The following is a 25,766-nucleotide window of genomic DNA, read 5'->3' on the forward strand; positions in this document are numbered from 1 at the left end:
AAACAGATCCACAATAAGAACACAGCACCACAGATGGCGTATTAGACCATTCTTTGCATTCCACTTGTTACACATATTAAGTTCTTATTCTCATCACAATGGAGACATGAATTTTGGGCAACATATCCATTTTTGATATATATTTACAAGGGATTGGCATCTTGAACCATCGAGCACACCCCAGTTTCGTTTTACTACCCCTTGAACACACCAACCTTTTTTGCCATCCGGTTTCTTCATTAGGAATGTTTCCAAAACCCAGCTCTCATATGGGCTTTGTATTCACTGATATTGTAGTATGAAGAGTCTGGCAGAGACAATTGAACTAGATTTTTGTCTACTGAGTCCAATCTGATATGTATTAATTAATACAGATTGGAGTTTATAAACCTCATTAAAACAAGAAGTAATACACATAAATACAGAAGAATAAAGATAAATATAATGTTAAATTACCATTTTGAAACAGGTACTATTCTCACAACACATGCTCCTTAACGGTCAGCAAATTAATAGACATAACAATGACTATCACACACTAACATTTCTTTGAGCGATACTCATCAAAACTTCCATTTTCCATGAAGCAAATGTATTATATAGTAAAAATACTGACAGTTGACCCACCAAAATCCTGTCTACATATAAGATCAGGTGTTTTAGTACATGATGTCCAGAATACTGAGGATTGGTAGCTGACAGTTCATCACAGTCCATAGTTCTAGATGGGGTAACAATGAAGTTGGCAAATGAAATCACACCTCTTGCTGGTGTATTGTTTGCTACCTTTGTTGTGTCGGTATGAATGAAGCACATACTGAAGCATTGAAGGGGACTGTAAGTCCGCTGTAAGTCCGCAAGGAATAATATACCCGATTCAAATTAAGTAGTAGCTCAGAGTTTCATGAACCATCACAAAGATGGCAAATGATGTAGTCATCTCTGCAAGTGGTCTAAAAGAACATTGCATTTCACCATTGTTCCATGGATCTAAAGGAAAGAAATGTAAGAGAATAGACCTCAATACACACAACTAATATGAGATTGTTGGGACTCGTCACTGCTTTTGTCAAACCAAAACATATCTTATTTAAACTAATTCAGACAAGAGCCAAAGGGGCACTATGGGGCCTTGCTGATGTGGAATATTTAAGTTTGTATGTCGTCAGTCAATATCATAATACTAATGCCCACATATACCAGCTATTAACCAGCACCTGTATTCCAAGTTTGGATAAAATCTAATTTAAGGTTATGGAGTTCTTGCAATTTTAAAATTTTGGCCCTTCCCATAAAACTATTGCACCTAAATGGTCCCAAAAATATTTTGGCACTAACAAAGATGGCTCAAAAATATATTTGCACCCAAAAATTAATCCCCCATAAAGTCCAACAAATATTGGGCCCCACAAATTTTGGCCCAAAGAATGTGTCCCAAAATTCATGAGGCAAATGCATGAGGTGGGGCCCAGATGGCCTACATGTACCAGCTATTATCCAACAACTGTATATTAAGTTTGGCTACAATCCGACTTAAAGTAGAACAATGATATTCAAGCATTGAGGAAAATACACAATTTTATTCATAAGTTTTCTTAGTGGTTTCCTTTTTACATATCTGAAAATTAAAGTCAATCAGATGTCGGGAAATGCTGTAAAATACGGCCTACACTTGTCGATTTTTTTTAAAAGAGCATTTTAAGAAAGCCTATGATGATCACATGATCCACATGGACCTGCGACGTCACTATGCTGATAACATGTACTAAGCGCTGTACCGTGTTTGTGTCCAAATGTTGAATTTCTTTCACGCTCAATGTGACCTTTCTTTTGGATTTATTGATATATGAACCAAGGAAAGTTTATTTCTGACTCTTTTAGTGAATAAAAGGGGTTCTACTTTAAATAATGTGAGTTTGGTAGTTTTAAACCAGCATACCTTTGGGATTATTATTACTATTGTGCCAATTTGAGATGTATGTGAGCATGTTCATACTGCCTACTGTATCATGCCGCCAACTGTGTGATCTTGTAATTGCCATGACCATTGCTTTTTGGTCAGTTTGCGAAACAGTTATTGCAATATTGTGAATCATTCAACCAGAAATAGTCGTCATTGCCCAGGTCAATAGATTCTTGAAGGGATGAGTTAATTATCATTACTGTTTTAGAAGCCGCTTTTATCATTGCTTATACCTATAGGAGTTTGCTTGCTTGCTGGGTGAATGAAATACAAGACCTTGTGGAGAAGAAATCATTGCAAAATTACATACAACTTTTACATACTTGGTGAGATTATCAAGAAGCACAATGACATTAATTATCAATATAGGTCATGAACATTGGGTCTTAAATTAAACTAAACTAACAGTTATGCGGGCATGAAACAGCTCCGTACTGAACAGAGCACTACAATCTGCAGATCATCATAGTGATGTCATTCACTGACCTGAGTGTTGTTCAAGGTCGTTGCAGTGTTTGCAAATTCCTAAAATCATATCAATTACATTTTACTTATTGTTTAGTTGATAAGTTATATAACTTCCTGGTGTGCTATTACAAAAAATAAAAAAAAGCATGTTGTTTAGTAAAATGCAAACTACACTCTGTGTAAAAATTGAGGGTTTTTTGTTGCATGTGCAGGTTCCTTTACTTCCTGCAAGGAACCAATTGATTGAATTGAGTCAGACAGTACACATGACATACAAAGGATGTGAATCTGAAATTCACATAGAAACATCTTGTTGAAAATTTCATAATTTGAACTACAGTGCTTGATGAGAGTCATAATTTTTTGCTAGTGAAAGCCAGAAAATATTGTATACATCTTAATATTCTACTAGTCTTGCTACATGAGTATACTTACTGAATAGGGATACTTTCTAATTCTACTCTCAGCTGCAGTCTGGGTAGGTTTCGCTGGGTATTTTATCATCAAACGACGAGATACAAAATCGCAACAACTAGTGAGATGACCAACCTAAAGAGAAAATGAGCCAATGTTACAGATATTCTATACTCGATAACTGCGATGACAGGTTCTTCGATATCCTTGGCAACTGGTTTTAATATCTTGGATATCAGTTGATATCAGTATGTTGGATATAAGTTGACAGCAAGATCTTGGATAACATTTGAAATCAATGTCTTGAATATCTGTTGATATCTAATATCTTTGATATCAGTTGATTTCAATATTGTGGATATCAGTTGATATCAATATCTTGGATATCAATTGTTATCAATATCTTGGATATCAGTTGTTATCAATATCTTGGCTATCATTTGATATCAATATTGTGGATATCAGTTGCTACCAATATCGTGGATATCAGTTGTAATCAATATTGTGGATATCCTTGGCAACTGGTTTTGATATCTTGGATATCTTTGATATCAATATGTTGGATATTAGTTGACAACAAGATCTTGGATAACATTTGAAATCAATATCTTGAATATCTGTTGATATCTAATATCTTTGATATCAGTTGATTTCAATATCGTGGATATCAATATTGTGGATATCAGTTGATATCAATATCTTGGATATCAGTTGTTATCAATATCATGGATACCAGTTGATATTAATATCATGGATATCAGCTAATATCAATATTGTGGATATCAGTTGACATCAATATCTTGGATATCAATTGTTATCAATATTGTGGATATCAGTTGTTATCAAAATTGTGGATATCACTTGATACCAATATGGTGGATATCAGTTGTTATCAATATCATGGATACCAGATGATATCAATATCGTGGATATCAGTTGTTGTCAATATCGTGGACATCAGTTCATATCAATATCGTGGATATCAGTTGTTATCAATATTGTGGATACCAGTTGATATCAGTATCGTGGATACCATTATTTTAGCTATTGGCTAATATTGATATTTTAGAGAGCATACTATTACTGGTCTTTACTAGAGGGGGAAGCAAGATCAAACCTTGCTGTCATTGTGTGACAGCAAACATACTGCCTGAACTTCAGACAAGTATTGTAACAGAACAATCCAACTTACATCAACAAAGTTCTGAATGCTTGGCAGCCAGATTTGTATTGCATTCTGTCTGTACACAGAGGATAACAGGTTCTCACTGGCTATCTCAACAACTCTATGGAAAGGTTTAAAAAAGATTGCAAGTAAGATTTGTGATATATTACTAAACAGCATTTAATGCTTGAATACCATATAAGTTGTGTGAAAATTCTAGAGTAGGTATTCTCTTAGAACCTGGCTGTGTAGACAAACAGTATGTGTAATTGTTTATTATGGCTACTTGCAAGACAGGGCCGGCACCAAAATATAGCACAATTTACTAGTGCTTCAAGTTACATTTATATTTTTAATACTATTCATAACTGTGAGTAATAGTGAGTTTAGTATAAGAGTTGTGTAAGAGTGTAGTATAAGAGTTAGAGGAAAAGAGATTCTACCTGAAAGTAATACCAAGGTTGGTGTAAAACTCTGTCAAAGTTTCCAATAGATTTGAATAGAAAGCCTCTTCTTCTTGATATGAATTTTCAAAAAGGCAGAGAAATTGAACCTGAAAATATTGGAACAAAATATGATAATATTCAATCATAATTGTTGCTGCTACCCTTGAACAGTAGGGAAAATGATATGGTGTTTGTAAATCATAAGCCAAAAAATTCAGATGAGCACTAATTTCTCGAAAATGTTTGACTTATTACAAAACTAATACAACTCATGGATATGGTGCTCTCTCTCCTTATCAAATGAAACTTTAAGATAAATGAAACAATAAGCAAATGAAAAAGAAACCTAAACAACAAATGATAACCAAACCAAAATTTAAGGAACAGACAATTTAATGGTATGGACAGATTCTAACCAACAATCTCAGTTACACATATCTGTTGCTTTTAAGATATGAGTTGATGTGTGAGCCCTTTAACTTTGTTTTGGGGCTCAGGTTACATACATACAGCATTGCAGTGTATCCAAAAACAATACCACAGATTGCTTTGTTTTGGGGGCTCAGGTTACATACAGCATTGCAATGTATCCAATAACAATACCACAGTTTACTTTGATTTGGGGGCTCAGGTTACATACAGCATTGCAGTGTATCCAATAACAATACCACAGTTTGCTTTGATTTGGGGGCTCAGGTTACATACAGCATTGCAGTGTATCCAATAACAATACCACAGTTTACTTTGATTTGGGGGCTCAGGTTACATACAGCATTGCAGTGTATCCAATAACAATACCACAGTTTGCTTTGATTTGGGGGCTCTGGTTACATACAGCATTGTAATGTATCCAATAACAATACCACAGTTTACTTTGATTTGGGGGCTCAGGTTACAAATTGCATTGCAATGTATCCAATAACAATACCACAGTTTACTTTGATTTGGGGGCTCAGGTTACAAACAGCATTGCAATGTATCCAATAACAATACCACAGTTTCATTTAAAGGCAGATCAAAAAGGCTCTTAAAGAAAATTGATCCAATATGTTTTTAACTTTCCTGTCAGTCTTTTCTTACCTAAATACATAATTTGTTAGCCAGTTTCTATACCTGAATGCCACTAACCACTTGCAGTCCACTGCACAGGGCCACTCATCATCAACATGTACAATTGTTTAATTACACCTGGGAAGTTAGCTTCTTGTTATATGGTGGGAAAGTCTTTCTCAGTTTGGGTGGTCGATTCCAAACTGGTTCTGGTTGTCCATGCTACTGCTGTAACTTTCTATACATTTTGTACTGTTGTTACATATCATTTACTGTACATCTAAGATATTACTTATAACTTTTTTGTTGACAGTCCTTAGAAACTGATATTTTATTTTCAGGGAAGTATTCTACACACACAAACATGTTCTACCACACAAATGCTCTGGCTAGCTATGCAAAACATAAGACGTATGAAATAGTAAAGTACCTGATTTCCCTGGTACTGTTGATGCAATCCTTTGAATTCTTCAGAAACTATTAAGATAATTTGTAAAACATCAGCAGAGATTTAACTTGATGACTTACATAATGAAGACAGTGTTGTGCTTTATTACAAGATACATCTACTTAGCTTTATAATTGCTGCTTGACCAATATCATACATATACTATCTATGTATTCAAGTTATTGACATAAAATGCTAGAGACTTTGAACTAATTAGCAGTGCTTACCATAGTTTGCATTGTAACTTCGTCCAATTGAGAAGCACCTGTGAATAACAAGGAGTATTATGTTGTTTTCAATTATGCGTTCATAGGTTTAAACTTTACCAACTCATAGTATATGTATCTTATATGTAAACAAAACCAAATTGGCTTTATATCATTAAAATAGACAAGGACTGCTTGACTAGATTCAAAATTTCAAGGAAACACTAATAATGTAGAAGTGATTTACATGTCAGTTACATGGAAGTATCACAGGGCTGAGTGGGAATTAAACAGTTGTTACTAACCTTTCAGGAAGATCGTTTGATTCTAAAACTGACATCATGTAATACACTGCAGAAAAATTAAAAGTAGTGAAAGCTGAACAGATAGTGGTTTCAACATTTTCAATCATAACCAACTTAAATCAGACGGTTTACTATAACTTTTCCAAACCCCTTTTAGACCAGTTACATTTAAATATAAAAACTACAGTAACAGGTTACAGCTAGGTTTGATAAGCATAGAAGAAATATGTTGAACAGTACCATAGGGTGTCATATATGGCTTACCATAGAAGCTTAGAGGGGAGAGTCCTGTCAGACACATTTCACTCTCCTTAGTATCAACAAAAAATGCCTGTAACAGAAACAAAAAAGTCCAGTCACCAGTAACTCTTGCAACCTACATTGTCATTGTATGATGACAGCTTGAGATGGTCCCATGATAGACATACTGGCCAAGGGAGATCATACACAGAGCTTTTCAAGTATTCGACCCGTGAACCTTTTATGATTCATTATTATTGTAAATGATACATATAAATGCCCCCTAACAGTTTTAATGAAGCTCCAAAGCTGTAATGGTTAGATAATCCATAATTTCAAGTACCATCCATATATAGCATCCTTCAGCAGCTTGCCTTTAATGAGCAGGAGGGGTGTCCCTAATGAATGACACACTAAGAGACAACCACATGTCGACTTAATGTATACTCCCATCCTACCTCTCGCCGACAATTTCCCTCTTTAGAAGACCTATGTCCTTCTTCCAACCTCATTCCAAATGGAGAATTCTGGCTACTTGGCTGAAAAAATATGAATAGCTTTGTACATTCATCCTTACCTCTCTCTGCTCTCGAAAATCTTGGCCCAGTGCATCCTGTGAATGTGAAGGGTAGGAAGCACAAAACCAATAGAAAACTGTTATGTTTAATAAACCCAAACATTGAAAATGTATAATTATTTAAAAGCTTAGGAAAGCTTCCTGTTGCTCATCTGAATTCATGATCAAAAGATGTGCTCTCAAAAATCAATTGAGCATAAGACTGTTTAATAAATATAGAGCAAACTTCCTGTGTTACGGGAATGTGTATGACAAACTAATATCTGTTACCAGCAAATAACCACACTTGCAAAAAAGCCTCAGTGTGTGTTTGACAAAGTCAGAGCTTTTACCACTTGAGGGAACTGCAATAACCAGAAGAAAGCCTGCAAAGAGAGAGGGGGGTAAATGACACGTCTTTTATCTAGGTAATAATTGGAAGAAAGTGTGAGAGTGTATTCACCAATGCATATTGTTTGACCATGTCAGGACAAGACAATGGAGTAAATCCTTTCTGTGTGAGAAAGTCTTCGGCAATGTCCAATATTCTTTGCTCTGTATGTGGAGCATCAGCCTGCAGATAGCATGTACCTTCCTGCACCAATGGATGTCTGGTCAACAAAAGACAGACATAATTTAATCCATATATGAAGAAATCTTGAACTGTATATTCATTCCAACAATGTTTCAATTTATAGAATTAGGCCTAGAGATGGTTCATGTTATTGGATGATGATTTATTTACCCTGTAATACACAGAAGAGCTCCAAAAATAATCCTCAAATAATAGTTGTTTCCTCATTGATAGTCTCAATTAAATATATTATCATATACGTCATACTGTAGCACATAAAACAGAGAAAGACCTGTAGACCTACTCTTCTGAAATAGACTCATCTCGTTTGCCAGTCATCAACCTCTTCTCACTGAAGGCTGCTAAAAATAAAAATAGTAACAAAGAACGCTTACTTCATACTAGAATCACGTTCAGCACATGATACATTTGGAACATATTACTACAAGAAATCAATTAGAAGAAACCTTAACGGTCTGATGTGATGTCAGTTTATAAAGAAAACTAAACACTGTTAAACCTGCTGTCAGACAAAGTCAATCTACATTAAATGACAGACAGGTACCAACCAAAGAGCACACAGAACTTTTAATGGTTTAAATGTTAGAGGTACTGAACAGATCTAATCTATATGTCAAATGACAGAGCTCTCTTTTAAACACATCTCAAGGACATGCTTGAGTCTAAAAGATGGCATTGCAAGATTATGGTATGTGGCTTAACTTTTTATTCTAGAAAGTTGTCAGGACTGATTCAATTCTGTCACTGTCCAATTTATTTTTCTTTCCATACTTACTTTTTTGGCTGTCAGTAATTATCCTGTTTTTGGTTCCTATTGCCTGCAAGGCAAAGAAAGAGAAACTAATGCCAAACACAGGCTTGCTTCACTTAATGCTTGTTCATGTTCAGCAAAATGTAGTCTTCTGTTCATTTGCCACATGTCCATCCCTCCACCACCCACTAGCTCCCCCTACCCAGGGCTTTAACTTTTGTCTGTCTTATTTCATGATTAAGTTAGGCAATTAACATGTTTCAAACAGCAAATATGTTGTCCATCTGTTGACAGGTTAAAAAACTATATTTCCTCCAACAATCTTTAAGAAAACACTGATGAAATTAATATAACACCAAGAAAGCGATATTTTAGTCACCATGGAAACAACTTATAAAGTAACTTACCACATCAGGATGAAGTTGGTTAGGCAGGGAAAGTGCTAAAGGGTAGAGTCTGTCCAGCAATGAGTTAATTTCAGCCTTTGCAAAGAAATTAAGAACAAATACATAGTATCTGCAATTTCACATTACACATCAAGTTTACCAGAACTCACAACAGTAACCATTATCAAGAATTTAAGCAATAATGACAAAAAACTATGTGATGACAGAGATGATTCAAACAATCAAGTAACATACTTAATTGTTCTTCATTTAATAAAGCAATTAATAAATTTGACTGTTTTAATAGGTGATGATAACTCATAGTTGTTCCCTTACATTGACTTTCTTCAGATCTTCACGGAGTCTCTTCCCTTCTTCTCGTTGACCTTTGACATCCTTCGAATCTGTCATAATCTGTCATCGATCAAAAAATTACGCACAATAAGTAGTGTGCATGAGAAACATTAAAATATATCGCCAAATTGATTTAATGTAACTTGACTCAACTTGTCCAATATGTTCCAAGAGGCATCACCTACACTACATGTATAAAATGGAAATTAAAGGCAACATTGTTTTAATTGTCAGCATTAGTCAATCCATGCCAAATCAAAATGTTTGTAGCAATGTCTTTGATCAATATTAAAATTGATGCAGATTGCCATAATGTTTCACTAAACATAAGATCAGCAGTGAAATAAAAATACATGGTACTATTCAGTAAACATATGACCCAACTACTGTATTACTTAAACTAATATCATATGCATCTCAAAATAAATTCCTGATCTGCATGTTTTGGTACATCAAACATAGAGCATAAAGCAGTGACTTTCTCTTTTCAAAATTCTATCAGTGTGGTAAAACACAATAAACACATGCTTAACACTTCTAAGCTTAATTGGAAGACTAGTAACTAGTGTGTCTTTCACAGTATCAATGAAACTACAAATACTTTTCACACATGAGAAAAGTGCCATCTAAATTATAGGAAAAGTAAGAGCTGTTTTGAAGCTGCTTGGCTTTGGCTCAGTACATAAGAGTGGCCATAACCTAACAATATTGTATTTTGTGGGAGGGGAGGGGGTGGCTGTGGGCTGAGAGGAAGAGGTGGAGGAGTCTCTTTCCTCTTTTGAGACATTTGTAGAGACACACCAGCCAGGTCAACCACTTGCTTTTGTAGATTTGGCATTGATTGACAAAAATACATTCTTGATTATCATGTGGTGAATTGCATTATTTACAACAAATGTCAAGCTTTAAGCTGAAGATACGCATTAAACATGTTTCAAAGTTTCCTTTTATATTTCATACTTAAAATGCAAATTATCAGGACAACTTTTTATGAACAAGTTAAATTCACCATATATTGAAATATTATATTATTGCCCTGTCCAAACTTTTCCATCATTCATACCACCAGCTATAGTAGATATAGATCCATTTCTCTAATATAGTGAAATACTGTTTGGTAAACATTTGGGACACTTGGAACAATTTATCTGGTGATGCATTGTAAAACACAGAAAAACTGGTGATGGTTGAAAGATACAAAACCTACAATATTTCAGTATTTAATTACTAGCAATATTCATAAAATACACAACTACCATGTATGAAGTAATTACAGTACTAAACAATATTCTGGAAGTTACAAATGCTCTTGACTAGAGGGCATTACATATACGGATTATAACTAGTGGCAAACCTACAGTATAATGCTGACAAGGAATGACATGTGCAACAATACACATAAATCTTGGAGCCAAAATTCACTTTACAATTTAATTTTTCAAAAGAAAACGAAATTCAAACAGAAAGAAAGAAACAGGATAAACCTTTGCTCCGACTACAGTACCTTCTTTTTTGACAAGTCCTTTGCTCTGGTCCTGTTCTTTCTACGGTCAGTTTCAATCTTTGCTCTCATCTCTTCTAATTCTTGAACATTTTTCCACACTTTGATCTATAATAGTTGCAGTGCAGGAAAAGTGTAGGGTTATTCGAAATAATATAGCTTACAGTAGCAGTATCTGGGATTCATTGTCAGCAGATAAATATATTTATGTTTAATTTGTGAAACAAAAGTACACGATTTTCACCTGCAGTTACCTTTTTTGTTGCAAATACAAGCTTTCAACCTACAGAAAAGAGTCATCGAATTAATAAATAACCAATCCTATACTGACATCAATAACCTTTATTTCAGTATGTAGCCTTTTATTGCAGTTTTCACATTCAAAGGAGTTGCAGATCTTATCCCTAAATTAAGAACTTTACATACAGTAAGCACAATGATGTCTTCGGTATGGAGACACACCGACAAAGTACCTGAACCTAACTCTTTAGGTGGAGTTTGCAAACAACCTAATTCAACCTTTGAACTTAATAGAATTTCCTGAAACTTTCCGAAGGAATCTACTTCAGTCACTGGAATGTCCATTTGTATGTAGATAACGACAATATTTTTCTTTGTTTAATGTCTTAACCTGTCATGTCATAAGTCATGGAAACACGACATTCCATGCCCAACTTTGAAGTCAATCAAGTTCACGGTTTAGGTGGAGTTTAAGACTTATTTTTTTCTTCTCACACAGAATACCTTTTGACCCCACCCCACCCCACCACAAAAATGAGATGTCCACCCCATGTTCTTGTGCTACCCTGAGCTACCCCCAATAATATTGATAAACAACCAAGATTCAGATCACATGGAAACAGGATATGATGTGGACAGCAATTTTAGTACATCTTCAAAAATTGTGTATGAATACATCATCTCATCTTCAATACTGTACATCACATATAGGATTGAGATAATAACCACAGTAGCACCATATCAGTTAAATAAGAAAAAGATTTCATCAATAGAGATGCATAATTGCCAAGTTGATTCTGAATGGCAGTCATAAATTACAGACTTATCATCTAATCATTTTAAGGTGACAACTGCTTTGATATTGTTAAAATATACTTCTTTTAGGGGCAATGTGCAAACAACTATAGAACTACCACTGATCATTACACTGATCCAATTTGGAGGATTATAACCTTTGTTATAATCTTTCTACATTTTCAACCTTTGCTAACTTGATGCTTTCTTAAAAAAAAATATTAAAAAAATGAAATAAAGGATTTCCCCTAAGCTTCCTATTTACAATTTTATTTAATTTTCTATATACTGAATAAACTGAAACTTAAATAAAAACTTTTAATCATTCTTTTACAGTATATGAACCGCCACTGTCGCCACAACACTTATGCTGTAATGTTTGCTTCGCTCCCCTAGAGCTCCCTAAATCTATATTCCACATTTTATGCAGAATGCAAGACTGACAACTCACCATTTCTGTGAGATCAGCATTTTGTTTTCGAGCTTGTATACTCAGTTTGAGATCATCGAGTTGGCTTCCAAAACAGACATCCAAGTTTAAGTCTGGTTTAATTACGAATGGAACTTCAACACCTTTACTGGCTGGAGTAAATATTCCTGCAAAGAAAGGTATAGACAGGAACTAATTTCAGAGAAATTCTGCCCTGCAACAGTTCATGACATTTCTATAAGAGGGCAGTACTTGTAATTCTTTAACTCAATAACAGTGATGGGATCATGGAAGTTAAGTTTCAAAATAAATTATTTAAATAAATTTTGAAGACTATAATGTATCAATTGTTAAGATCACAGCAAATTAAATACATAGGCTACACATGTACACACAGTACAGTAGCATAGCACATTGGCACAGTCTGTCATAATGCACAATGACATTTGGTAGTGTAGCTACAGTACCTCCAGTGATAGTTGGACTAGTCTATTGTATGTTAGTTTGGATGATACTACTTGACAGAAACTGCAATCAAAGGAATATAACATTAGAAGATGCAGGTAGGTAGTTTCTAACAAATCCCCAAACAATTAACTTGTTCAACTAGATTCATTTTAGCTCTGAAACAATAATCTTAATGATCATTATTCATTGATAGCATAATTGTTAAATTATATCTGCCTATCGTTAAGTTTGAGTGTTACTACAGCACCAAAATTGTTTTGGTTTCAACTCATAATTTATACTCACCTGGGGAAGACTTTGAAACAATACTTCTCTCACTACTTTTCAAAATGTTGAATTTCAGTCGTCTTGATATTGCTGCATTCCGTTCAATACACAAACCTGTTCTTGTAACTAAACAATCAAACTGCATCAAGCAATGTCTTACAGGTACGAAGGCCATGATGCATGTACTAGGATAGTACGTCTTTGAAAGAACAATCATAAAGCCTAAGTCTCAATAGAACTGTAAGTGTAACCTGTCAGTGTAAGGCTACAATTGGTTACGTATATACTGACACCGAAACCTAGTGTTAGTATACTCGGCCAATAGGCCTAAGCTAAGACTAATTATTTAACAAGCACAGAGATTACAGCCAACTGACTACTTATTGCGTCCCGTTTAAATCCAAACGTTTATCGCAAGAATGCTGTAACTTGTTAGATCTGTTTTCGCATGTGAATTCGTAGAGCAGAATATAAGTTCATATATTATGCTCTATGTGTGAACTATTATCAAGTTGAAGTTGGCGGACAATAGTAAGCAACCAATAGTAGCGGACAATAATCATTACAATAAAAGACGACGGTAGTTGTCATTTAGCCTCTGAGGAAGATTCTGCTAGGATCGAAACGTCAGGCCAACTTACTTTTACACATTCTCTTACACAGGCTCTCTAGTAGATAAGCATTTTGCTAACAGTTTTACTTTATTTTGTAGTTTATAAGTGCCACAATTGAAACGTCTATGAAACTGTATTGCCACAGTTCAGCAGGTTTATCGAATTCGATTTAAGACCCCTTTTTGGCAAACATAGAACTATTGTAAGTTGATAACATGGGGGAAGGGGAGGATTTGAATAGAGGGCCGGGACACTTTCTACTACCTCTCTTCTGGTATCCCAGAAAGTGAGCCCAGCTGAGTAATTAAATGCAATTATTTTTTCGCAAAGCAATATTACGCAATAACATGGGAACGCATGGTGTCTTCGAAAAGAGGGGGGTTACTCTCTAAGCCGCAATAAACATTTTCAGCTGCCCGTGGCGTATTGTTGTAGCGGGTGTCAGAGGACCCAGAATGTGGGAAATCGGGGTTAATAAAAACAAATTTTGAAGAAAGAAAAAAAAACATTGTAACGCGATAACATGGGTGCTTTCGAGTTTTAAAGAGGGTTACTGTTTTACTACCCTCTTCCGGAACTATTGTTCCCGCGTATTGTCCGCCAGCTTCTATATACTGAGCTGAATTCATAGAAATTGATAAGTTTCTATGGTTGAATTATAGTTAGCCTACACGATTCACCATTGGATTCATCATTGGATTCACCATTGGATTCATCATTCATCACAGGATACATCACAGGATTCATCACAGGATTCATCCCAGGATTGACCACAGGATTCATCACATGATTTATAACAGGATCATCACAGGATTAACCACAGGATTTATCACAGGATTCATCATTGGATTCACCATTGGATTCACCATTGGATTCATCATTGGATTCATCATTGGATTCACCATTGGATTCACCATTGGATTCACCACTGCATTAATCACAGGATTCATCACAGGATTAGTCACAGGATTCATCACAGGATTCATCCCAGGATTCACCACAGGATTCATTACATGATTTATAACAGGATCATCACAGGATTCACCACAGGATTTATCACAGGATTCATCATTGGATTCACCATTGGATTCACCATTGGATTCACCACTGCATTCATCACTGGATTCATCACAGGATTAGTCACAGGATTCATCACAGGATTCATCACAGGATACATCACAGGATTCATCACAGGATTCATCACAGGATTCATCCCAGGATTCACCACAGATTCATCACAGGATTTATCACAGGATCAGCACAGGATTCATCACAGGATTTATCACAGGATTCATCATTGGATTCACCACAGGATTCATCACAGGATTCATCAAAGGATTCATCAAAGGATTCATCACAGGATTCATCACAGGATTCATCACTGGAGTCAAACTCATCCCAGGGAACATTCTAGGATAACTCCTGTGATGAGTTTGAATCTTGTGTACGTTAGTAACTGAGAAAACTGCGTTTAAAAGTGACTATCAACGTGTTTTCATGCAGCAATGTCAAGTATCGAGTTTCTAGATACTGTTGGTTTTCAAGTATTCACTATACTGACGTTACTTACCAGTTGATTTGTTTAATGGCAATGTAATCTAGCAGCGATATGCAGTGGCGCAAAAACTCTTTTCAATATCTAGAGAATACTAAGGTAAGTTGTTATTATTAAACACCTAATTGTCAGTTTGATAAAACTCCATTCATGGTGGCCCTGTGGTTTTGATAGTGGGGAACTCGAATGGTTTCTATATATTATCACAAATAAATTATCTATTTTAATTGATGACATGTGAATTTGCACGAATTAAGATACATCGTCAACGATACATATAGAGAAAGTTCAAACGGCTGGTCACTAGAGTAAAGATGTGAATCATCTAGCCCAGGGTTGTCCAACCTACGGCCCGCGGGCCACAGTCCGGCCCGCCGCACGATTGCGTCCGGCCCGACAGAAATGCTCTACGGTGCAAAATTTTAGTGAGCAGATTTATTGATAACAATTTGAAGCTATATAATCAATCATTCGAACCTTCTGGGTCCAAAAAACTGCATACAGGTCAGTTTGTGTGACACTCTCTCAGCGGAGGGGGGGGGGCGGCTGGAATTTATTCATCTGCTCTATCAGGAAGGAAAATAAATCAGTGCGCTCCGCGCGCAGTGCTCACATTTTGTTGCCTTGGGCTTTGGGCAAAAATCGAAAAATCGAGCGTAGGGTTCATGCGGCCCCTCCTTCATATAATCATTCCATGTGGCCCTCCTCTGTAAAAGGTTGGGCAACCCTGATCTAGCCTATGTCTCTTGAAGACAACATTTTTGTGTTATAATACCGACTCGTATTTCCCAATTAAATTCTTATAGAGAATAAGAATAATATAGGTGGGGCAGCATATATACCGATGCGGTTTGGGGTCTTCCAAACCTGTGAATTTAAGTTTAGCAGTCTTATAGCAAACGTATGTGTATAACAAAAATGTATTATCCAATACTTATTTATATTCTCCCAAAATAGTTAAAGATTACGACGTATACGAAACTTACTTGTGTTCCTGTCACCCTATTTGCTAATTCAAAGGTTCCAGCTGATCCCAGGATCCATCAATACTAGCTAAGGAGGTGTTCAGAACACAGCCCACACAAAATCAAGGGGGGATCCGCGTCGCTTCATTTCTCCCCATTCCTACACCCAAGTTCCTACACCCTATTGCACCATCTCAATGGCAAAACCCGTTTTGCCTTTCCCTGATGATTATACTGTAAGACAAACAACATGCGGTCCATAATACACAATCCAATATCCCGCTCCATCCTCTGTGTTGAACGCCCGCCACCGAGAAAGCCTGGATGTCCTGTTTTACATTGTTCGTTATGATCCGGCCAAGACTTAACTACGGTTATTAATTTATTAAATTGCTGACTTTAGTGTTCATGTTTTATTGTTTAATAATGACACAAAACAAATGTAAGAAGATAATTGATATAGAAAATTAACACAGACTCACGAATACTGGTGCAATGGTTTATAAGTGCATTTTCCCTGGCTCTCTGGCATACACACAGACTCAGCAGAGAACATCATCCATGCCCCCGCCCCCCCCCCCCCCCTTTCCAACCGTTTAGTAGAAATATTTTGACAATTTCCCGAAAATTTGCCGGAAATGTACACCAACCTATTCAAACACTAATCATTGAATTCGTCAGAAGCAATTCTCATATTGTGCGTGCAGTGTGCTTCGGGTGGAGGATGGGGTTAAATGTATTAATATAGTAAGATGAACCCTTTAGCCCAAATTCCTATCCGTACCGTTTCAACAAAAATGAGCAGACTATGTACATGACACAGGTATCTCTTCCCGCTCTCAATTTGGCCGATATGTACGCAACTTTTTGTGGAGATGTAAATGGTCACATGCATGCTGTTAGGGTTAAAATAAATTAGCCTATTTAACTGCTTATATCTTCAGTGTAGATTTGATATGCAGGCAATGAAAGAGTGCGGATGGCCATGAGTAATTGCATTTAAAATGGTTTCGCTAGGGATTCGAAGCATCTCGGACATTGGCTCATACCGTTTATACCCAGTCGGGACAGGCCTCGGTCTCAAGTGCAGGCTATACTTTTTACTTGTCCTCAGAATGGCTGGTCTTGGGCTCGAATGCAAACGATTCTGTCTTGGTCTCGTTCTCGTGTTCCAGAGATTCGAATTCTCGAGCTCCAAGTCTTCGAGTGCCTAACAATAGTTCAAGTACAGTCTGATATTTTAGATAATGATAAAGTACCATCGTTCAAGTACACTATTGTTCATCAGTGATAATACGTGTACTTATCGAGTAGGCTACATTTGATATAATCAATTTACCTGAGACCCATACAAGGGTGGCGGAAGCACTTTTGGGGGGGGGGGGCACCGACATCAAAGGGCACTTTGCAGAAATTCGATTGGACTGATGCAGCCTTATATTTAGTACCCTTTATAACTCTTATTGTATTATCTTATTTGCGTATACACATCACTCCATCAAGCCCCCCCCCCCCCCCTCAAGGAAAATATGCATATAGCACTGCAATATCCAATTAACAAATTGGGAAACAAGGAACAAGTTTTCTTTTGAGACAAAATGAGGTGAAATCATGCTAATTGCTAATGTAGGAATCTTCCGAATTAGAGTTTATTTCTTGTTAATATCTTAACAAATTTTTTTCCATTCGAAATAGCTTTGAGTTTGACCGACAGAAATTCATTAAAAGTCAGGGCGTAGCCAGGATTTGCAAAGTTGTATGCACGACTACCTGAGCGGAGCGCCACCATCGGTTGGCGCGGAGCGCACAAGAAAAAACCCTCAGATGGCCGGAAACGGCCCTTCCCGAGTGTTCATTCTGGTTACCTGGCCTCTGATTGCTAACTTGAGACACCTCAATTTTTATGTAGAAAAAGGGCACATTTTTAACCTGAGGAAAAGTGGGGGGCACGTGCCCCCTGTGCCACCCCCCCCCCCCCGGTTCCGCCGCCCTTGGACCCATATGACTCATATTGTGACAAGTACTCGGAAAGTATACTTGTCCTGAGGCAGTACCGTGAGTACTTTAAATTGTAATTTAGCATCCTATATGCGGTATGAGTAATGATATGTGAATACCAGTAGTTTGACTTCATTTACAACCAAGCACGAGTACTGTACCAAGTGCTTTGCCAGTACTTACATCAGTTAACTTAAACTCGGGCGTGAAGGACTCCATTGCAACACTGCTTATATCCAAGCAACAATCACAGTTGATTGATTTTAAGATTTTATTAAATTATTCGCAGTAAAGAACTAAATCGGAACATGAATAATGTTTTCCGTAGCCTATAATAAATAGCCATGGGCTTGTGCTAATCAATGGGCAGTGGCGGACTGGGCTGCCTGGTAACAATTACAGCCCATTTTCACAGTAGTTCATAGAATACAGACGGGCTGTGTAGAAATATATTTTTAACCGTGGGAATCAGCTCATGAAATCACCATGTTAGTTAGTCTGTTAGTTCGTAACAAAAGAACGTGCTATTGGCATCCCGTCCGTGGTAATATTTTTACAAGTTATACAAGTACGGTGACCAATGCATTCTGACATATACATAGCATTGGCAGAGAATACAGATTTTATTACTGTTCTGAGCCTCGTCCTCCAGAAAACGAAGCAAAAAAGGTGAAATCTTATTAGATTATTTGGATGTCACTCAGGAGCTAAGTCCTGCGAATTATGTATGAATAAAAATGACCAAAGTTGTGTTTGGTTTTCAAATTAGAAAAATATTAGTTACAATTTTTGGGTCTTTTTAAAAGGATTATTGTAACTACAAAATTGAGAAATATTGCACCATTTTGCATCTAGGCATTCCTTAACTTAAAAAAAAATCTCAGTGGGAGGGGGACACCCCTGCCCTTAGACCCCCCCCCCCCCACAGGACGGCGATATATGTAAGTAACATATCAATGAATAATGGACCGGTCTAGGTGAAAAATGCCGGGGCCGGTTTAAGGACCCAGTCCGCCCCTGTCAATGGGTATGGGTAATTGATTCGACTAGCCAATATGGACGATCGGAATCAAAATGTCGTACTTCGATATTTTTTATATTAAAATATCATAGTTCCCTATTCAGAAAATAAGCGGAAAATCGGCTCTGGAGAAATGAGTTTTATTTAGCAAGCAAGTTTACCACATGTAGATGAGTCACGTTCTTAATGTTAAAAAATATTTAAAGGGAATAAAAGCATAGACTTCGTTTTATTAAAGGCTTCCTGTATCTTGCAAGTTATACTTGGATAGAAGAGGATAAAGAACATACTAAATTGCTTTCTACGGTAGAGTTAGCATACGATTTCACACTGCACATGCACAGCTTTGTTCATATGTATCAGAATGTGGCTATATTTTCCCCCAATTATACGTTAGAACATATGGATAATGACAATTGACCTATTTCGTCTCTTTACTCATGCTGCGTCTGTTTCTCAACACGTGTCTTTAGGATAACTTTTGAGATCCTTGTCGTAAGAGGACGCTGCAAAGCACAAAGCGCCCTCCATATCGCATTTACACATCGCTGCGGCACACTCTGGATAGAGACCATCGAAGAACCCATACTCCTCGGCAGTTCCTTTAAAAGAAGTAAAGTATCAAGGATTCAAGTGTCAAGTGTCATTAAGCTTATTACTATATACTGTTTCCTAAGACATCGATGGAGGTCACGAGAGACAATTAATTGCATCAGAGAAGACGAAAGGTCTTCGAATGACAGAAATGGATCTCAATTTGATGATAGTTACAACTTTTGAAAGTATATAGCAGGGAGCTATAGTTGACGCACATTATTTGGTCTGTTGGAATCATAAACATCACGTATCTTCGTAGCAGGTGTATTAGTGTGTAACCCCAACTAACTTGCACATAAAAGTAAAGTAGGACTTTATAACTATCGACATGGGTATATATTTTCTTAATTTAATCTAAGTTAGTCAAGAACCAATGCTTTTATACTGGTCGGTCAGCATAACTCACAGTAAGCATATACACATATATCATTAATGTGATGTAGTGCTGCAATAGGCTTAGCTTTTGATAAAGGTGCTGAATACTTCCATAAAGCAATCTCTACAGGCTATCATCTAACGAGAAGCACTTTCTGGACGTTTGGTATCTATAGTATAGCATTCTGAACGTTGGCCAAGTTCTTACGCTTGCAAGAAAGCATTTCTGATATGTCGTAATACACATGTAAGTTACTAAATCGATCTTGATCTAAAGAACTACCATGACTGATACGTGCGATAGTTTTAACCCTGTAAGCAAACACCAGTTGGAAGGCTGCAACACTTGTCTGTTCCCACGAGACTAAGCACTATAAGATGATGAGGTAAGGACTCAGTTAAAAAGCTGTGGCGTAGTCACGGGGGGGGGGGGGGGAGGGTAAACCCACCAAATATCTGTCAGACTTCCCCAAAGTTCTTTCTTCTTCAGAAAATTGGTCATGCCTGCACATCTCCAAGACAAGCCTTGTGCCACCCTAAACACAGAGGTTTAGCTAAACCACCAAGTGCACCCCTCCGATTGAAAGATCCTGTGCAATCGTTTGATCATATGCGATCTCAAGTTAGTTACTAAATAAGCTAATCAGATATTAATAATTTTTCCAGCACATGCGTGTTTGTGTTTCAATATTCGTTCACCCTTCATATATCCGGGAAAAAAACGCATGTCAATGATTTAGCATGCAGATTAAATGACGCATTCCTTTGCAAATATATCCTTCACACACATGCACGCAAATCCGATGTGCATTTACGAGGGAACATGAATTTGCATAATAATAATAATAATAATATTTTCTTTATATAGCGCATTATACCAGCGATGTGCATCTACGAGGGAACATGAATATGCATAATTATAATAAAAATAACAATAATAATAACAATAATAGTAATAATAGTAATAATCAGCAGTTATTTTTACGATGCTTAAGCGACCAGAAATGTGGGAGAAACCCGCAAGGGCTTATGGATTACAACTTACACATCGGGTGGCTTCCAATTCGACATTTTAAACTCAAATTTGAAATCTTTCATTTAGAAAGTCATTTCAGATGAAAAAACCATAGATTGCTCTTGGGCGAAAAACTCCACCTTACTATGACCCGCCGGCCGGGAATCAAAACCCCAAACCTCCCGATTGCTGGCCCCCATTACTTTAATGCCACCGCCTTTATCCACACGGCTAGAACACCGGTATATATCAATTTAAGTACTTTGATACAAAGCTAATATGTTTTAGTGTTGTAATTTATTCTAACATCATGATATCAGCCGATGGTTCGAACAGATGCTTACGAAATGAATAAAAAAGAAAGGATTAGCCATGCTAGTCCGAACGGTACCGTATATATGACGTCAATGGACTATCGGAGATTATGCAACATTATACAATGACGTATGGTAACTTACTGCAATACAGTGTTGCCTGAGCCGTGCGGCAATACCTGCTGATATACTCATATGAGACAATGTATACAAAGTTCTCAGATGGACACAATCCACTGGTCATTACTTCACCATAACAGTTATCGTGACGTAAACAGCAACTGAAAGAAGGTCGAATATGAAGAAAAAAAAACATTTTATTTCATTAATGTATTCGAGTCAAGTAGGATTTTCCTTATCAAGTGAAGTGGTTTAGAGAGATTGCATTACAGTAGTTGGGCAGTGACGGATCCAGAGGGGATGGGACAGAAGGGGAGGGGGGGGGGTGCTCTCCCGTAAATATTTTCGGGGACGAAATGAGGACGGCAAGAATATTTATATAAAATTGCATAGCAAAAATAAATAGCTATAATATTGTATGATACAGAATAGGCTACTTGTTTTATAGCCATGGTTAAAAAATAGTATTTGAAAACCCCAATGTATAGCAAAATAATATTTTATAGGCTGATAACACTTGGCAATAATCAGTCAAAAGTTAATCCCACCAGTAGGCTGTTTACATTTGCCTATAATAGTATGTTTATCTAATTACGAAAATTTATGCACAAATGCATTGCAGTTGCATGTTCATTTTACAGATTGCGGTTCACTGTTATTTGTCTCAAAGTTTTGAAAAGACATGAAAGAATTTGAAAGTTTCAATCAGCTCACCCATCGGTTTCGTCAAGGGGGACCCAGATCCCCCTAGACCACAGTAACAACCGTATCCATCATAATCAGCCCATGACCGTATCAACCCACGGTCAGTGACGCAACTTATCATGTCTCCAAACTGAGCTACACTTCTCCTGCCGCGATATGCAGCTACATCTACAAAATAAAAGACGACTTATTTCGGATGTACTATCGTATTTGGAATTTGAACAATAAGCTTTATTAACAAGTATAGTGGTTTTACGTAAACGGTACACATTTCACAGCTATCGACCTACATGTTATGCAATACCCCGAATATAAGACGATGACCGTTGGGGTGGCATACTCCTATTAGAGTCAATATCCATCCGCCCGAATGTTCTCCTAGTTCAGGAAAAGTGCCAAAAAGCATAGGCCGATAGTATAACCATAATCGTATGTATATGACGAAAATCGCATGCAGATACATGTCCATTTGAAAAGGCCTCTAAAATATAAATATATTTGTATGGTTCATTCATTGTACTTGCTGCCGTCAATATGTACGACGATACAGTCGCACGTCAAGGATATACTCCACGGGTACCCCAGTGAATGCATGGCACTATTTTTGGCAGTACTTCATTTTCACAAAGAGCTACATTGGTTCCAACATTCCGTCATTCCTGCACATCACTATAAGTATAACCATGTTTATAGATAACCGAAACACCGAGGGAAAACTTTAAAGCCCACCAGAGACACAATGAGCAATAATTAATTGTCGTGCTCAAAATTATTTCTCTAGACTTTTCATATACTGCAAATTTTGACATGTATCTTTTGGTAAGTTATACCATGCAAGGCTCGATCAACATCCCCCTCCCAAAATTAGGAATAACTCTGGCCTTGGCGCCACACTTGGTGGTACTATAAAGATGAAAGTGCTAGGATTTTAGCTATGCTCATAATAGCTGAATGCTCCTTTCAGATTAAACCGATGATGAGTCTCGCTTTTCAATTCCAGCTATACATCTTAAATTCATGTAAATGTTAATAACGCAAGCATAAAATGTTCTTTTATTTTCATACAAACAATTGCAGCGTATCCGTACATGGGTAACAGCTGGTAGTAATTACCGTTTTGTTCTTCGTTTATTTTTAATGCATTGTCAACATTTTTTTGTTATTTTAGACCGATTCATTCATTCCCGATGAAATGTATGTTCCATTTTAAGTCAAGAACCACCTCTGCTCCCTTTAAATTGTCACCGTCCTGAAGTAGCAATATAGGTTGCAACAATATCTTCTTGAAATGTATACATGCAGAACAGGCTATTGTAAAGTATGATTACGTCACGTTCCAACTACCGTGCCCCTTTCAGCCCTCCCCGCCTCGATGTAATGGGTGATTACGCCATTGGTCTACATTCACCATTTAATGCAATTCTACATTAAATAAAGTCGAAAGAAAGCTGTTTGCCGGATTAATGTTATATAAAAAGACTATAGATCTTAAATTAATACCCTATGCGAATTGAGCATGTAGGCTTAGGCCTATATGTAATATGCTGAGTAGGGTTATTCATCGCTGTCAAACCACTTTATAATGAAACAAACATTTTGTCGGTTTCAAGGTCTCTGTACCTATAAATCGTTTCCATTGATTTGACAAACCGATGTTACAATATATATGATTAGTAAACAAACACAAATTTTAACATGTATAGAGTCTGTGTCCCATTAAGCGGTTAGTAACGCACAAACGTGACGATCATTAACCATGAAAGTAAGCATGAATGCAATAATCAAAGCATATACACAAAATATAACGAGAAATATCCATTGAAGATGGCCTTTTGTAATGTATAATAACGTACTGAAAAGAAGACAATATAAGTATTCTACCTGTAATAACGAGTATGATGAGTACGAGGAATTTCATGACAACGATTTAACTTGCAGTCTGTAGGATCGAAGCAACTATCTCTCTATGTATTTGAAGTTTATAGCGGCGATTCCAACGGTTGACTTTATTGCCAAGTTGTTGTTACAAATCAGCATATGTTGGCATCGGAACACGGATGTTGTTTATAAGGATAAACTCACTTTACAGCTAACGATAATTGATAAGATGTTACTGAGCCTCGTGGAAACTTTCATCTGGGTGCAATAGCGATAAGATCAGATTAAAACAGTGTAGTTGCATTTATTGCAAGAGGAACACACTTTTAATGACTCAGAATCATGGCTCTTATTGGCCCATGGGCATCGTTCAAGTACTTATTGTAGCCGCCCCCCTCCCCAATCTCCCTCAATTATGTCAAGACAAGACAAATTCTGCCTCTGGCTTGATTGAAACATCTCTGTCAGTCACTCTGTTCTAGTTAGTTTATAAATTAAAATTGCATGATTTTCTCGACTGCTGCAGCTTCAATGCCTTTCTCGGAGGGCGTAGTTGCATGCTTATGTAACCAGAACAAATGCTGGCAAATGTTTAACTTTAATTTGTATTGTTCTGCGATATTTTAACTTTCTCTATATATTTTATCATGTGTATACGTAGACTTTTTGATGTTCTGTCGTGTTGGTTTTTAGGTTCTAGCTTCAATTGGAATTTTCACTTTTTAGCATCCAAATTGTAGATTTTGTAGTCAATCTGTTTCATCGCTTTACTCTTCACCAGTGCTTTTAATTCGATTTTCGATCTCATATTCCTGTATATATCTGTATATGGTATATGTATTTACTGTTTTATGTATTTACTAGTTTATGTCATTGTATATTCTAGATTGTGTGTAAAGCGCACAGATGCATCGCGCGTATAGTGCGCTATATAAGATTTTATTTACATTACATTACGTAAATAGCGTCAATTGAAAGCATTCCCAATTGATTAACGTCATTGATCCATGCAAGTGAGTAATTGTAAATAGGGAGGCATGCATCTGGAGTTCAAACTCAGTTGAAGAAATGTTTCAGTAGTTTAATTTTTCAAGTAATGTGTTCACATATATAGATATTTGTCTCTTTATCTATGTGGTTCGAATACTTTGATGATAATCGATTGGTTGAATTACTTGCCAACTGTTTTATCATTTTACGTGATTTAGTTTTGTTTTGAATAACGTTGATATTTCTTTGTTCTGTGGTTATATGTTAGCTTAAATACTCTACAGTAAGTAAGTTGATGCTTAGGAGTTTCTTCATTTATTTATATTTTATAAAATGTAAGGTATCGTGCCTTCTTTGGTGCCATGTACATAATAGACAATATACCCCACTACTAAGAAATTAAGGTGAGGGTTGAAACAGAGCTTCAGCATGGAGGTTGAAACAAATAAATACAAATGAAACGATATCAATGCGAATTAACTGTGTAAAATGGTTCGCTATCGGCACGTGCATTATGCACCGGAATTTTTTCATGTGCGGAGATTGTTCACAATCTTCATGGACCATTTAC

General features: G+C 36.6%; 2 protein-coding genes across 5 annotated transcripts; both read right to left on the reverse strand.

Annotated features, from left to right (window-relative positions):
- Positions 1–849: 849 nt before the first annotated feature.
- Positions 850–14,395, reverse strand: LOC139963854 (uncharacterized). 2 transcript variants are annotated; one of them, XM_071965058.1, is made up of 17 exons: positions 13,067–14,395; positions 12,335–12,480; positions 10,852–10,956; positions 9,330–9,407; positions 9,015–9,089; positions 8,632–8,674; positions 8,140–8,194; positions 7,725–7,872; positions 7,283–7,318; positions 6,730–6,796; positions 6,466–6,511; positions 6,182–6,219; positions 5,937–5,983; positions 4,454–4,563; positions 4,038–4,131; positions 2,867–2,980; positions 850–990 (listed from the first exon to the last, which is right to left on the reverse strand). In XM_071965058.1, the coding sequence occupies exons 1-17, from the start codon at positions 13,263–13,265 to the stop codon at positions 937–939; spliced, it is 1,455 nt and encodes a 484-aa protein (XP_071821159.1). In that variant the 5' UTR covers positions 13,266–14,395; the 3' UTR covers positions 850–936. The 2 variants fall into 2 exon arrangements, with proteins under 2 accessions (XP_071821159.1, XP_071821158.1); XM_071965057.1 differs by having other exon boundaries at positions 8,140–8,197.
- Positions 14,396–19,327: 4,932 nt separating this feature from the next.
- LOC139963859 (phospholipase A2 AP-PLA2-I-like) lies at positions 19,328–24,545 on the reverse strand. 3 transcript variants are annotated; one of them, XR_011791776.1, is made up of 4 exons: positions 24,209–24,545; positions 22,337–22,495; positions 21,580–21,783; positions 19,328–19,803 (listed from the first exon to the last, which is right to left on the reverse strand). XR_011791776.1 is itself a non-coding variant. In XM_071965068.1 (3 exons), the coding sequence occupies exons 1-3, from the start codon at positions 24,243–24,245 to the stop codon at positions 19,658–19,660; spliced, it is 342 nt and encodes a 113-aa protein (XP_071821169.1). In that variant the 5' UTR covers positions 24,246–24,477; the 3' UTR covers positions 19,328–19,657. The 3 variants fall into 3 exon arrangements, 1 of the variants encoding a protein (XP_071821169.1); XR_011791775.1 differs by having other exon boundaries at positions 21,647–21,783; positions 24,209–24,505; XM_071965068.1 differs by lacking the exon at positions 21,580–21,783 and having other exon boundaries at positions 24,209–24,477.
- Between the last annotated feature and the right edge of the window lie 1,221 nt (positions 24,546–25,766).

This window comes from Apostichopus japonicus, chromosome 22, assembly GCF_037975245.1.
Source record: "Apostichopus japonicus isolate 1M-3 chromosome 22, ASM3797524v1, whole genome shotgun sequence".
In the NCBI taxonomy this organism is placed as follows: domain Eukaryota; kingdom Metazoa; phylum Echinodermata; class Holothuroidea; order Aspidochirotida; family Stichopodidae; genus Apostichopus; species Apostichopus japonicus.